Source organism: Lytechinus pictus, chromosome 3, assembly GCF_037042905.1.
Source record: "Lytechinus pictus isolate F3 Inbred chromosome 3, Lp3.0, whole genome shotgun sequence".
NCBI classification, from domain to species: domain Eukaryota; kingdom Metazoa; phylum Echinodermata; class Echinoidea; order Temnopleuroida; family Toxopneustidae; genus Lytechinus; species Lytechinus pictus.
This window is the reverse complement of record NC_087247.1, coordinates 26,329,181-26,344,442: the sequence shown is the minus strand read 5'-3', so window position 1 is coordinate 26,344,442 and position 15,262 is coordinate 26,329,181. Positions and strand designations below refer to the sequence as shown.

The 15,262-nt window shown below is 34.7% G+C and overlaps 1 protein-coding gene across 3 annotated transcripts; it reads right to left on the bottom strand.

Moving 5' to 3' along the window:
* Positions 1 to 433: 433 nt before the first annotated feature.
* On the bottom strand, positions 434 to 15,262 carry LOC129257533 (probable thiopurine S-methyltransferase). 3 transcript variants are annotated; one of them, XR_010293006.1, is made up of 10 exons: positions 15,151 to 15,262; positions 13,321 to 13,412; positions 11,608 to 11,700; positions 9,939 to 10,071; positions 9,368 to 9,420; positions 8,484 to 8,558; positions 7,642 to 7,733; positions 7,147 to 7,194; positions 5,756 to 5,953; positions 434 to 3,256 (listed from the first exon to the last, which is right to left on the bottom strand). XR_010293006.1 is itself a non-coding variant. In XM_064096716.1 (10 exons), exons 2-9 carry the CDS (start codon positions 13,401 to 13,403, stop codon positions 5,832 to 5,834), a joined length of 699 nt encoding a protein of 232 aa, XP_063952786.1. In that variant the 5' UTR covers positions 13,404 to 13,412; positions 15,151 to 15,247; the 3' UTR covers positions 434 to 3,256; positions 5,824 to 5,831. The 3 variants fall into 3 exon arrangements, 2 of the variants coding, with proteins under 2 accessions (XP_063952786.1, XP_054751858.2); XM_064096716.1 differs by having other exon boundaries at positions 5,824 to 5,953; positions 15,151 to 15,247; XM_054895883.2 differs by having other exon boundaries at positions 434 to 5,953.

Genomic DNA, 15,262 nt, shown 5'->3' with positions numbered 1-15,262 from the left:
TTTTTCTTTAAAAATAATGAGAATGAAAAAAAATGACAGGGAAGTTGAAAATGTGATTTACTTTTTTTTTGGGGGGGTGGGGCTTGAAAGAAACTTTTGAAGAAACCGTGGGCCCTTTTTGCCTCCCCATTATGGTTACTCTGTATCCGTCACCGAGTGTATACCTTTACTTGTTGCATTATAATATGCTGGGCAAATGACAGAGGCGTAATGAGTCCATAAACTTGAGGGGTACTACAATATGTGGGAAGTTTGCATGGGAAAAGTCGAAGATGTACACAAATTTATTCAAGGATCAAAATATACATGACATATAAAAGAAATCCACCACAAGCACATACATTCTGTATTCATTTAACACACATTATATTTCATCCATTCATGCTTTGCCCATGAGACAAAAAAGACACTGCACAAGACAAGAATTTTTTTTCAAATATAATTATAAGAGATTTTATTCATTTATTATGAATACAGTACCAGTTTATGACAATATTTGATGGGCCTGGCTAAAAGTATCCATTGTTTTTCACCAGCTTGTTCCATGTCTTGTGTATACTATTAAGTGTTTAATACTTGGTCTATAAGTACTAGTTGGTCTAATGCTCAGATAGTCTAATACACCACGTGGGCTAAACCCATTTGGTATACTGTCAGTTTGGTCTAATTGTCATTTGGTCTACACTGCACTTGGTCTAATATCCACTCAGTTTAAATCTCATTCGGTCTTATGTCCACTTACTCTACAATATGCAATTATTTTGCACTTATTCAAATTGAAGATTTGACTCATACACAGTTCATCTTATGATGTCGACCAAGTGGTATTAGACCAAGTGGATATAAGACAACATAGATTACCTGGAAATTGAGACAAAATGTAGAAGAAATATTAATAATAGCAGTGATGCAAATAAACAATAATGACGACGATGATAAAGACCATGAATAATACCAATAAAATTAATAACTATTTTGTATAAAAAAAGAGTAATTCGCTTGTTTATATTGTTACTTGTTTACATGATTTATTTATTTAACTATAGTATAGAATGTAATCGCATTCAAGTTCTTTGCTATGATATGTTATTCTGTTCTCTATTCTATCTTGTATTGATTGATACTGTATGTCCTGCCTCGGCAGTAATGTGCCAGGACCTGGACAACTTTTACTTCCTTTGTTAAGTATGTTTGTAAATTACTATGTAATTGTTTTATTTCATATGTCTTCTATAATTTTACAGCATGAACAATAAATTTCAATAATGGTGTTTTACACACACATGCATTTGAAAATAAGCAGTTTTAACACAATGACACAACTAATTTTAGTAGTTTATTTCAAGCACTTCAATGGCACAAAGACAAAATGTCTTGGTAATCTATAATCAAAACTGAATACAAAATATAATAGATATTCACTCTGACAGTATATGAAAATCATTTTTCCATACATACTAAAAAAATTTAAAGGCAAGTAATTTATGATGACAATACACCACATCTGTGCATATCAGATGTGAATCATGGCAAGAATTAATGATCAGGAGCAAGTATCATTAAAAAAAAATTGGTTATTGTAACTACCATGGTAACATAACTGAGTAGCCTATCAGAATCAAGATTCCATTGTAGTTACTATAACAGCAATGTTACAATTATCATGTCTTTACGAAATGGACACAGGATATATTGTAAAGATTTTATAAAGCACAACATCCTTCAACTTTTTCATAATCAAGCCTCCAAAATAAATGAATACACATTTTTGAAAGTTAAAAAAAAAATTATACTAGTACTGATTAATATTGATGTAAATATAGGGATACATCAAATGTATCAACTCTTAATCCAAGTTTGGTATATGATCTGTTTGTTTTATTTGAAATGGGTGCATACACTGAAAAAAAAGTTGATAAAAATGAACAAATAAAATTAATTTCCTAGAGGGAACAAAATGCTTTCAATTTCTTCAATGGTGATTCTGTGCATACTGGGCATATTCTGATGCTGCTCTACCAAAAATACAAATTCAACAATTACTTGAAGAACTGTCCCTCAATGGGATGGAAAGTGTATTACAGAGGCAATAAGCAGTAGGGAAAGGAGGGTAAGTTGAGCATAGGGGCAAGTTGAGCCACCACCCCCAGGCCAATAATGAATGCGTCAGACATTATGGTGGTGGCATGTATTGATGACCCATTACATAACCCTTAACCCCACCACATTGTTTTCAACTTTGAAACAAAATTACTTTTTTAGGGGGGAAAATACAAAGTTCAGCCAAAAAGTAAAAAAAGGGTTTGAAATAGATCAGTGCTTTTCACCCACACACATCTTTAAATACAATAAAGAAATAAGAACAATATTGTTAGTCCAGGTATGGATTCTCATTCTTGTCATAGTCTTTTACATGATGGATGTTTAAGAAATGTGTGGATGTGAAAATATTGCATGAACTTCGGACTGGGATAATTTGAGCCAGCCAACATGGGGCAAGTTGAGCCATGGTAATTCTTATAGTAATGTATAATGAAAAAAAAAAAACCTTAAAAAGCCATATATGCAGGCAGAAAGGAACAAATTCACACGACAGTTCTTTTACTTTTAGAGGATGTTAGTATTTATATAGAATTAGCAAGTGAAGACTTTTAAAACAAATTGACATGCAGGTTCTTCCCGCATACATTTTGTACATAGTTTTTGTGGCTCAACTTACCCCAGAATGTGGCACAACTTACCCCACAGATGGGGCAAGTTGAGCCATATGACATCGTTTTCTTCAAAGGTAACTATGACTTTCAGTGTGGGGGTAGAAAGTTGTATGGGTGTAAAATATTTCGATTTAAAGGCAAGGTACTTATTTTTACAATATTATTAGTCATATCAATTCTAGCATGCAAAATGCAAAAAGTGTCACAACTTACCCCAACTTCCTCTACACATTACATTTATCTCTCAAGCTTAATGGTGCCTTTGGCTATTTCACAATAGGTTTTAACATAAGTATAGATTTGATACCCTTGATAAACAGTGGCAAATACTGTAGACGATTCAAGCCAAGAGAAGAGAGTTGTTGAAGGACGACTATCAAGGCTGTCATCAATACTTACCGGAAAGCTGCTGCTCTTGGAGTCTAGCTCTCCAGGATGTCCATGAAAGCCAGGCAGGGATTCTTAAGTCACTGTCATTCCTCAGTGACAAATATGATGAACTTAAGGTTATGGCAGAGAAACTTCAAAATGAGAATAAGGAGCTGAAAGCAAACAACAAAAAAATGGTGAAGAGAGTTCATGACCTGAGCAGTGAAGTCTTGGACTTAAACCAGTACCATTGTCGAGTGAATCTTGAGACAACAGGGATTAATGAGCAGGTGAATGACAAACCGGCAGTAATAAGCTGAAGGTGGCAGAGAAGATGGACCAGACCATTACGGTAAGGGAAATTGATATCGCTAATCACATTGGATGCCCAAAGACTGACAAAGTGCGAGGCCCATCATCGTCAGATGCAAGAATTGTCAATATAGGAATACTGTACATGAAAGGAGGCGAAAGAAGAGGAGCGTTTCAATGAAGTATATTGGGTTTTAAGGAGCACATGTTGAGAAGATATTTATAAACAAAAATCTTGAGCCTGCAACTCAAGCTCTGTTGGGAGAAGTAAATGTGGCAAGGAAGAAGACAGGCTTCAAGTACCTTTGGACATACAATGGGAAGATCTAACTGCGGAAGGAAGATACAGCATGTACTATCATCATCCATTCTTGAGAAGACATGGCCAAGATTAAGGAAATACTATTCATGTTCATATCCCTCTAATATTCATGATTATTCTAGATAAACTATCAGTCAAGAAATGCAAGGGCAGCGCTTGCATCAAACTTCTAACTGAAAAGTCAATGTAGAATTGGGTCTATAGTCTATAATTCATCATGCAGAAAATAGGATTCTGTTACGGCAGTCTTTTGATCATCAAGAGTTTTGATACGTTTTATTCAACAAATTCATACAGGATAATTAGATTGTGAATAAGCATAACAAGATGAGTTAAGATCCGATATAGCTAACATTAGCCTGCACATTTATATCTTGAGTGAAACTTTAAGAAGATATAAAGATAAGCAACAGCAGGTCAAAATTTGAAAATAGTTACGCTGAGGTCTTAGTATAAAGAAGAAATAAGACCCAAGACATTATCATTTCAATCCAAATCACACTTCAACTCATCATGAAACAAATCTCCTGAGTAAGATTATTAAAATCCTTATAAGTATTTGTAATTATATTTATATGTTATTTACAAGGTGCATATAGTATACAAATATATCAGGTGTTCCCTTGGAAAGTATAGTGGTAATTATTAATCCTCGGTTGGACTGCTAATATTACTATCGCCCCCCCCCCCCCCTGGAATCGCCCCTTGGGAAAAAATAGTAATTGCCAGACCAACTGAGGATTAATAATTCCCACTTTACTTTCTCAAAGCTTGATATATCTGTATATGTATACTATATGCACCTTGTAATAACAAATAAATATAACTACAAACATTTTTAATGTTTGATTACTGTCAGTCACCGTTACAAGCCAAAGAAGTACACACCCTTAGTAAACAACTTTAGACAACCTGGATACAAATATACACAAGGCCACATCTCAGAAGAGAATAGAGCAGCACTGAAAGCCATGTTACGAGTTGGTCCATGTGAATAACCTGAAAAGCCAAATCAAACACATACGTCAGGGGGAAACATGACCATGAAAGTTTATCAATGTCCGATACTTGACAAATTCACCAGTTCCAGAGTTCGTCAATTTGTGATCACCAAAAGGAAAGCCTTAAAACACAGTTATCAGTATCACAGAAGACCCAATCCCAAGAAAGCTTGAATTGTTTCGAAAAAAATACGAATAAAATTATGTTGAGCAAGCCTGGACTAGCGATGGAAAGATGATCGCCCTTCTGAAAGCCACCAATCGTAAAAGAATAACCAAACTCATATCATCAGAGGACAATCTAAAAAACATTTCAAACACTACAAAAGATATTGCATTCTTGTACTTTTCCTTATAGCATCAACGTTTGATATACTTTGATCGGAAAATTTCATTTTGAAAAGGGCAACTCTATCTATATCATTTTTATGATGTTGAGCATCACCTGCAAGATAACTGATTCCAGATGCTTCGCCATGTTTTTTAATTAATTTGAACCTTTCAATTTTTCATTTCTTTAAAAATGTAAGTGTATTTGCCAATGGTACATGTATATTGTCATTGTGATGTGTCATGGACCTGGGTTGAATGTGAAAATTATTTTGATTAATAAAGATGAAACAAACAAAATCAGTATTAGAAAAATGTAACCTGCTGGCCTGAATCCAATATGTTGCACGTGGACCTCAATACAGAAACTTTATTCCACCTCATTATTATCATTCAACAAGGCATAACCCTGTTGAAAAGAGCATCCTTCTTTCACCTCAGGCAAACTCTTGCACTATCACGCTCATGCCTAAATGTTTTTGTATACTTTTGCATGACTCTTTTTAGTGTAGTCATCAAGATCCATCAATGAATAGAGAAGATACTTGGCAATGCAACAAACTAGTTCTCATGGAAACATTAACAGTATGAGTTTTCAACACTCTTTTAACATATGTTAACATGAAACTTGATTGAATTCCTGATTATGTTTACACATATTCATTCAGATCAATTTGATCAAATGGTAAACTACCAATTTTTGGCACCTTAATCATCACTAGAAGGATATTGTCGTATTCAATTTGGCCTGTATCGTCTTCGCTTCTACCAATACCTAAATCATCACTTCGAACAGTTGAAGGTTAGCAGTAAGGTGATAGCAAACATGTATTCTAATCCAGCTTGTCTAAATACATCGTAGAGAACATCGCGCTTATTCAGCAGCTGCACCTGGGCTTTTGGCTCTGTAAAATAACAAGAATTTAGAAAGAGAAACAATCAATTTGGAAAGGTTTAATAATTGCAATAGAAATTACTATAACATTACATTCAAATGAGTAAGAATAATATCTAGAACTATCAATAAAGGTAATTAATACTCGAGTCCTATCATGAGAGTCTAAGAATGTTTCACTACTTCCATACCAATATTTGTGCCAAGTCTAAATGACATTGGGTGAAAACTGAGGAAGTAGTTTGCTCTGCAAGATTTCTCCTTATTTTCTGCCATGATATGCTATTACCATATAGTAATGTAGTTTTCAATCCATTCATAAAATCTGTCTTGCACATTTTCACTCCTAGACAAACATGTTTTCTCAGGCTAAATTAAATTAGCAATGGGTGAAAAACAAGGAAATTGTAAGCTCTGAAAAATTTATTCCGGATATACATGTACTGCCATCATATGCCATTAACACGGCAACATAGTTTCTGACACATTCAGAAAATGAGTCTTGCACATTTTCACTCCAAGACTAATGTGTTTTCCTAGACTAAATTAGCAATGGGTGAAAACTAAGGAAGTTATTAGCTCTGCAAGATTTCTCCCTGATATACATGTACTGCCATAATATGCTGTTAACATGACAACATACTTTCTGACACATCCATGAAATGTGTCTTGTAAGCATTCACTTAAAGACCAATGCAAGTTTCAAGTATTAGGAGCATTCAATGAAATTCAAGGAAAAAAATTGGTCTGCAAGATTTGCATTGGACCAACCTAACGACTGAATGGCAGACACACCCACCAACCTACAATAGTCATTTAGACTGCATTTGGCGGGGGGATAATAATGATGATAATAAAAGATAATATCAACAATAATAATGATAGTAAACAATAATAATAAGCAACACTTACAATAATAACGTATTTCTTCAAATGGTAGCAAAAATACAAATACTAATAACAATAATCACTTGTAAAGCAATGTTTCTCTCACTTCCTCTTATCATACTAGATTTAGAAACACTACAAATGACACACACACACAAATTCAAGGAATCAATCTTGTATTTATTGACCTCACCTGGGTAAAAACACCAAGTACATGACTGATGATATACACTTCATTTTACAAGTGACTCATTTCACTGCATCTTAATTTTGATCTGGCACAGGTCAAAGTTAACAAAGGAAATAACAACTTACCATACAATGCTTTTATATCATCCTCATTGAGTGTGAATGGCGAGTGATCTGAAATAAATAATTAAAGAAAAATTACAACTCCGGTGATAAAGATACAGCACTTCCATGTTCACTATTTCTTTTGTAGTTCAATACATTTTAACAAACATTTCAATTTTTATAGCTTTGTTGAGAAAGAAGCTTTTTCACTGATTCACAACTGAATAAACTAAACAATGATAACTGATGATCAGGCCTGGGAGTAAAATTTGAACAATTGATGCATTCAATCAGTTTCCTATCAGCAACTGAATACTACTTTTTACACTAATCAAATTTTAACTCCAGATGTGGATTACTGTAAGAAATCTATTATCAAAAGTGCATGGCTATAATCTTCATATTCACAACAAACCGTAACAAAAAAAATGAAATTTATTATAAAATCTAATGAATTCCAAACAGTGTTAACTCTTTTAACACATGACAATGATCTGATGGCTACTAAAAGCTCACTTTTCCACTTGAATTGTTCCTTGTCATAGAGATACGACTCTAGAAGGATCCTTCCTCCTTCCTCAATTAATGAAGACATCAATGCAGCATACCTGAAAATGAAAAAGGGACAAGAATACATCAGCACTTTCAAAACTATTAAAATGATGAGTTTATCGTTACAGCATACATAATAGGAGTTGATACCCTCACACATTTCAGAATTGAATGACTGCCTTCCCAAAACAGACATACATTTGTTGGTTCATCAAGTGCCATGCTTTGTGGGCTAACCACTCCGGGGGCCCATAACACAAAGCTTAGAAATCATCGTCGGACATGTTTTAAGATTGATTACATTGACTACAATGTATGGTTATTTGTGAAAATCAAGCGTACGATTAATATTGCAAACTTTTGTGTTACGGGACCCAAATATCAATAACTACACGGCAGAGGATAGCCAATCAGAGGTGCTGCAATCAATTGCTGAAATTCTGATTCTATTCGATTTGGATTTGTTCAATATTTTTCTTTCCAAAATTTGTCTCAATATGGATTCTGGATTATTTTGATTGTGGTGAATACAAGATTAGAATTTGCCTAAACACACATTTTTACATTTTCACTGTTAAGTACACACCATGGAGAAAAGATATTATAGAACTCTGAGACAGAATTTGTATAATTATATAATTCTGAGGTTAACATGTTGTATTCAGTATGAGTGCTGTAAAAATGCTGAATAATATCGCAATTTGGGGTATCAAAATGTACATGTAAAGCGCTTTATAAATGTTATTACTATTAATTATATCACTCTGCTTTTTGGATGAAAACAAGTATAGAAATCAAGTACTTACTTCACTCTATCACAAGGCCCAATGGCGACAAGAGATCCTCTATCCCAAATAGCATGAAATTTACCAATAATAGTACTGAAATAAAGAAGAAATTTACAAGGCATTAATACATAAACACGTTTATACATCTCCTGAGGATGTTCAAGTTGATGCAAAATTTTAAGAGAGAGAGGGGATGAAAAGGGAGGAGGGGGAATGGAGAAGTGCATAAGACAAATTTAACTGAGTCGATATGGTAAATTTGTTACCATCAGTGTGGGAGGAGAAAGAGGGGAAAAGGGGAAAGGGGTTAAGATAATATGCTAAAATTCTATGATTGCCAATTTCTGGACTTCATTGGCACAATGAGTTCAAAACACCATTTTGTGATTGGCAAAAATTGAAATAAAATCCTTGTCACTGCTGGGAGATGTTCTGGCTGTAATCCATTAATCTTATAAAGAAAGGATCTTCAGGATTTTGGACCCATCTTAACGCATGCCTGGGTGTGGAGAAGCGACATCATCAACAACATTTCAAGATAAAATTCAGGCCTTGATACTTCAGTATCAGTAGAGGTCTTTCAAATCAGTAGACTATCACACAAGAGTGGAAGCATAAAAAAATTTCATTTCAAATACATTTTGAACCATTATTACATAATAAAACAATCTACCAGTAATTTTTTTTCAAGAAGGGGTGGGGCAACTGTCCAAACCCAGCAAACAAAAAATAATATAAATCTTATTCAGGGGCAAGATATATATCCCTATATGGCATCACAATTCTTCCTTAAGAACATCTAGGGCTGGATTTCCTCATAATCACATAAAACACCAATGATGGAAAATTTATAATAATGTCACTTACAATATAAACAAATTTGGTGAATTGGTAGAACTCACCTGTTTAATTCAAAGAGATTACAACAGTATATCTTTATCCTGCTGTCCTCACTCTACATGGGAAAATTCAAACATACAAACATCGGTTAGATGCATCATCTATAGATCCAGCTCTAATGACACATTATTTGTTAGAGTTCCATTGTTAGCTTCATCTAATGAACTGATTCTTAGTAAAAACTTTTTTTTGTCAGCTTAAAATATATATTTTCAATTTGCGGTGTTAGGTTGTTAGTTTTCTGCTGTGGAGATCTAGTTAGCAAGAAAGAAAGTGGAAGAAGAGAAGGATGCATGAAGCTTTCGGTCTCTGCCTATGAAAGAGTAATTGTACTTAGTTAAAGTTTTGCACATGGGCAATTGCTCCATCCTTGGGTGACTGGAGAAGTGAATGAATCTAGTGACAATTATTTGATCAAAATGACTAAATATATATTTTTAAAAAAAGAATTTAGTTCATGATATGAATTCCATTCCTTTTCTGTGTGAACATTCATCATTTTTGCATTGCAATCTCTAATCATCCATGGATAACAATTACCTAATCATGAAAAAGAGGAGCTTATAGGCCTACCTGATAGAGTTTAGCGCCCTGTATCCCTGATACTTCCATCACTGTGTATTTCATACTCTGCTCCTTGAAGAAGACTATCACAGCATCTTCAATGGCTTCAACTCCAACAACCTCATGACCTCGCTCCCACAACCTAACAAAAAATTCAAACCATGCAAGAAATAAATGTTTGGATTATAATGAGGACGTAGAAGATGATCAACTCGTTTACTTTTGGAACTGGCTTGTTTACATACAGTGTGTCCAACAAAAAAGGAAACCTGAGTGTCATTAGGGTAAGATATCTCAATAACTGAATATTGATCGTAAAATTAACAATATTCATAAGAATGGAACCTCTTCTTTGATTGAAGACCAAATACTTACTTAATTGTTCACACATTGCGAAGTAAAAAACAATAAATTATGAGGCATACCAGAAATGCTGAATCTGAATCCACTCTCATTTAGAGATTATGGCAAGAAACTTAACACAGAAAACAAAATATATGCTAATGAGCCATTCTTTTCTAACGCAAGGTCAAAGCATCATGTACAAATCTCGACCCATATTTCTGTGCAACTTGGTTTTGGCACTAAATTTTCAAACTCTTCTTGCTCATCTATGCGTAAACTATCATATTTGCTATCAAAATGAAGAGGAAAAGTGGAATTTTATGATGGCTTAAATGAAATAACATAAATCCTTTGGATATTTTGAAAAAAATACAGGAAATCCAAGTTTTGTTTTTTGTGGGACACACTGTATAATGCATATCATATAAGATTCAGTTGGCAATGAGCTAATTGCTGTTGAGATAGCATGTGACAACACCATGCCACTTCTTCATGGTGATGTGTGATTAAAAATGTTCCATAAGTTTATATATATAAGAGCTTTGTAAAGTGATGTTGTGCAAATGTATAATGTAGATACCTGCCAATGCTATTTCAACATGATTTGATAATTCAAGAAAACTTGAAATTGTACTTTAGATTATATGTGTAATTTTACACAAGAAGATCTGAAATTTAACTGCATTATAGCCTATATATGTATGAAAAAAGTCATGAAAGGATCATGCAGAGGGCTACATCCAAGTCCAACTGTGAACTCAGCCAGGTGAGGCGAGGTGAGGTATGAAGGAATATCTAATTGATTTATATTTTGATGCTTTCTTAGAGATCACTGCCTGCTATGCCATGGAGCCAAACACTTAGAATAACCAACACCAACAACCAATAATCCCTGATTGATAGTGATACCACAAGGGGCTTTCAATTGGCAATGTAATCAGAACAAGATTCTACAACAGACAGCAATGAATTCTCATATAAAACATTAAACTAAAGGATGTCCAGGAATACAGTTGAAATTCGAGAACCAAGATGGTAGTTCAATCAGACACAGAACAAAAGGCGCATCAGAGTAAATAAAATCTATGGCCTGTAACACAAAGCTTTAGTAGCAATCATTGTAGAACATTCTGAACGATTGATTGCATAGACTACAATGTAGAAATAATCAAGAAAGTGAGCCGTACTACTAATAGATAACCTTTGTGTTACGGGACCCAGGGAAGACTTTAAAGCCTGATAATACTTATCCAAGTATCAGATTGACCAAGAGAAAATTTGACAGGTCAATTTATGGGCAGAGCTTCACAAGTGCTCTATCTATTTTTCTTACCATACGATGTCAATTGTCTTGCCACAAAGTGGAATGAAAATCCTGCGCTTATCCTTGCCATACGTCAGCTGGTCTACAAATGAAGACAGCATTCTGCATTTAGGAAAATTGAAATAGAACAGAAGAACCAATTACATTGTATGAAACTCAATTTCACACGTACATATCCACTTTGTTTTGTTTGGAATCCTACCAAATAAGGTGGATTAAAATAGATTCAGTAATAAAAATATGATAAGTCTAACAATCTCCATACTTTTTTATGAGAATGATCCGTGATATGAAGTTGATACAAAGAAGATACAGATGTTGTGTTTGGGAGAAGTCGAGGCCGGTACTTCCGAGACATGATGCCCCATTAGAAAACCTTCTCTCATAGACTTAGTTCGTATGCATGACTCTGCCCGAGGCCAATGCCGGCAAAATATGGCCTCGACTACGTACATCCCTGGAAGCAGTGGACCAGTTGGAGAAGGCAAACTGGATTATGTTGGTATGGACACGAGCTGAAGAGGGTGTGTATGTGTGTGTGTAAATTTAGTTTTTACAGGCGTATATATCAGATATCATCACGTCTGGGACTGATATTAAACATCACCATGCTGGGACCTGACCTGGGGCCCATCTTACAAAGAGTTACGATTGATCTGCTGGCTTTCCATAGTTGTGGTAGATCACATCAATTGCAACTCTTTGTAAGATGGGGGCTCAGGTGGGTGTTTCATAAAGATGTTTGTAAGTTGCAAGCGAACGACTGGTGATCCCGTCTTGTAAATGATATACACCAAATTTTCATTGATGTTCATTTAACACCTAGGAAAGGATCATCAGTCATTCATAACTTACAAACAGCTTTATGAAACATCCACCAGGGCTGAAACCTCAAACACCTACACCAATTCATAACCTCCACTCATGGATTACAGGCACATGTCACAATGCCCAGGGGCCGTTTCATAAAGATGTTTGTAAGTTAGCAGTGACTTTAAGAATGACCAGTGATCATTTCTTGTGGTAAATATTCACCATCTAATGTTCATTGGTGATTATTAAGTTTAAGACAGGTTCATCAGTCGTTCTTAAAGTTGCTCTTAACTAATGAACAGTTTTATAAACACCCATCAGTTGTGGAGGGATGATGGGCAGGCATTAAGAAGGGCTTTTGAATTTTAGGTAGGTGGTTTGATGAGGAGACTGCCAATAGGCCAAAGGAGACAATGAAGAAGCAGGTGGAGAAAGAGAGTAGCAGGGTAGGGTTGAGGGAGGACAATGCATTAAATCATACTATGCAAAATGGGAGACGGGGGGGGGGGGGGGGGAGAAGAGGTTCAATTGCCACAAACTTGTACGATTTAAATCTGGCAACCCTGTTAGGCAGGGATAAAGCAGGATTTAAAACTATGAACAACTTACTGACTAGAATGTATTTAGAAATGTGATTAATCACTTGATTCAGATTTATCAAAATGATTTACACTCCCATCATTCATCCAATAAAAAAGATTTTAATCAAGTGCAGAATGTTAGTGTCTTTGTTTTAACTAGACTATAGATCATGTCAGACCTTGTTATAAATATCTTTTATTTTAGCTTTCAATCAGCAAATGGATGCCATAACACCACACATGCTTATTTATTCTCTCAGCAATCATTGTGAAATAATAAATACTAATATTATAATTTCTATATATTGAAATGTATTGAAATACTCACTCATGAACTTTTCCTTTGTGAAATCCGATGTGTCCATCATCCCATCTTTTCTGCCACTTGTCTATACTTTCACCAGTATCCATGTCTGGAATCTGAATGCATGAGTTTAAAATAAAATTGAACAATAATCTTAACTTAATTTTTATATTACGTCTGGTCATTTGCTAGTAAGAAGATTCTTCCAGTGTACGTTAAGTGCTGCTTCAAGATATTACACGGGGAATATTTTTTTTCATGACCCATAAAATAATTTTACATTAGCTTCATCAGTCGAGTATCCAAATAATAGACAGGTGCACTGAAATCAGTAATGACGGTTAGGTGTACCTTGCCTTGCATTATTTTTTAAATTTTAGTTCTAACGTTAATACTAATTTAATAACTAATATAAAATTACTGGTACTTTTCTGCCAGGTCAGTCCAGGATTCAAAATCAAATTCAATCAAAATAATTGAATGATTGATTCAGCAACTGGCACTAATTAATTCAACCTAACTTGTTAGCAGTTGCAGACATGGACTGCAACTGGGGCCCGATTCTCAACACCGTCATAAGTCTAACTTCTTGACTAAATCGGATATAGAGAACTACTTATCCGCTAACCATTTCATGAAGCCCTCTTTGCCAAGATCGGGGACAACAACCTGACTAAATATTTATGACGCCTCCGAACCTGTCATAACTTCTTTCTTAATGACGTAGTGGCATCACGTGGGTAGACGGCATGCAAAAGTGCCTCGAAATTTGAAAATTATAATCTTACGTAATCAATCATAGAAGTTGAAATTACATTGCAAAACAGGTGTGATAGATCATTCAATAATAATTGTAATGAACAGAAACTATAAAAACTGTTGGAAAAACGCAACAAAACCATTCATTTTGAAATTTTAAAATAATTGAATCGATAAAGATTCTACATGTCAGGTCATCCATAACTGTACTCGTATTCGTTTTTTTCAGACCCTTATCAACATTTTGATAAATTATATTTCTATAATTTATGCAAAGAATTTTTCAAATATCGTGTGTTTCCGTATCTAAAGATTTTTAACAGATTTAATATGTTAAAGTTAAACTATCAATGATGATGTTTGGAACCATAAATAAATGTATAATTAACATTTTTTTACCAAGAAACCATTGTGGTTTACTTCCGTAAACTATTAAAATTTACTATCCCAGGGGTATACCCATCTCAATGTCCACATGTGATTTTTTGTCATGAAATGAATTACCAGTATTCATAATTTCATTTTCTCAGCAATTGAATGCCCCAGTCTTCATGGTTTAAGTATGCATGGTACATATTTTGCCTCTGCTATTAATTTGATTAGATGTATTTCTAAATTCATAACAATAATTGCAGTTTTATCATATTTTTGCTTTTTAAAAAATTATGCTATATTGGTTATTGTGACTAACAGGCTACTGCCTACAGTAGTTTCTCGTCTGCTCTTTCTATACCGATATTATCGATATCAAGGGAATCTAGTTAGGAAGCATTTCGTGAAACGGGTTTAGTAAGATTGGAACTAACTCCTTGGTTGGTGGATAAAGATATGACTAACTTGTCCAGGTGTTGAGAAACGGGCCCCTGGTCTCTTGTGTTGCCGATGGCTCTGCTCCCGGCTCCCCGGCCAAAGGGGCGGAGGTCTTGCAAGTTGCAAGCGCAAGCATGTTGTTACTCTCTCACTTGTATTGTAATCTTGTTTCAGTATCTATATCCCCCTATCCCCCAATGCACCAAGACGGAACTATAAACACACTCCTCCAAAATAAAATACAAATCAAATGCTTATAATACTAAACACCAATACGCAGCTCACCTAGAAATTGTTTTATGTCCAACCCCAAGCCCCTAAATCTGCCTCAATTAGATCGATCCCAGGCACGAGTTCGAAGCGTCCGATGCATGATGTCAATGCTATTTTTGCACAT

Excerpts from the sequence above, each read along its gene's own strand:
- LOC129257533 (XM_054895883.2), bottom strand. The coding sequence starts at position 13,403 with ATGGATACTGGTGAAAGTATAGACAAGTGGCAGAAAAGATGGGATGAT. Across the intron at positions 10,072-11,607 it reads AAGACAATTGACATCGTATG|GTTGTGGGAGCGAGGTCATG; the intron begins GTAAGAAAAATA and ends ATTTTTTGTTAG. Across the intron at positions 7,734-8,483 it reads GGGCCTTGTGATAGAGTGAA|GTATGCTGCATTGATGTCTT; the intron begins GTAAGTACTTGA and ends TTTCATTTTCAG.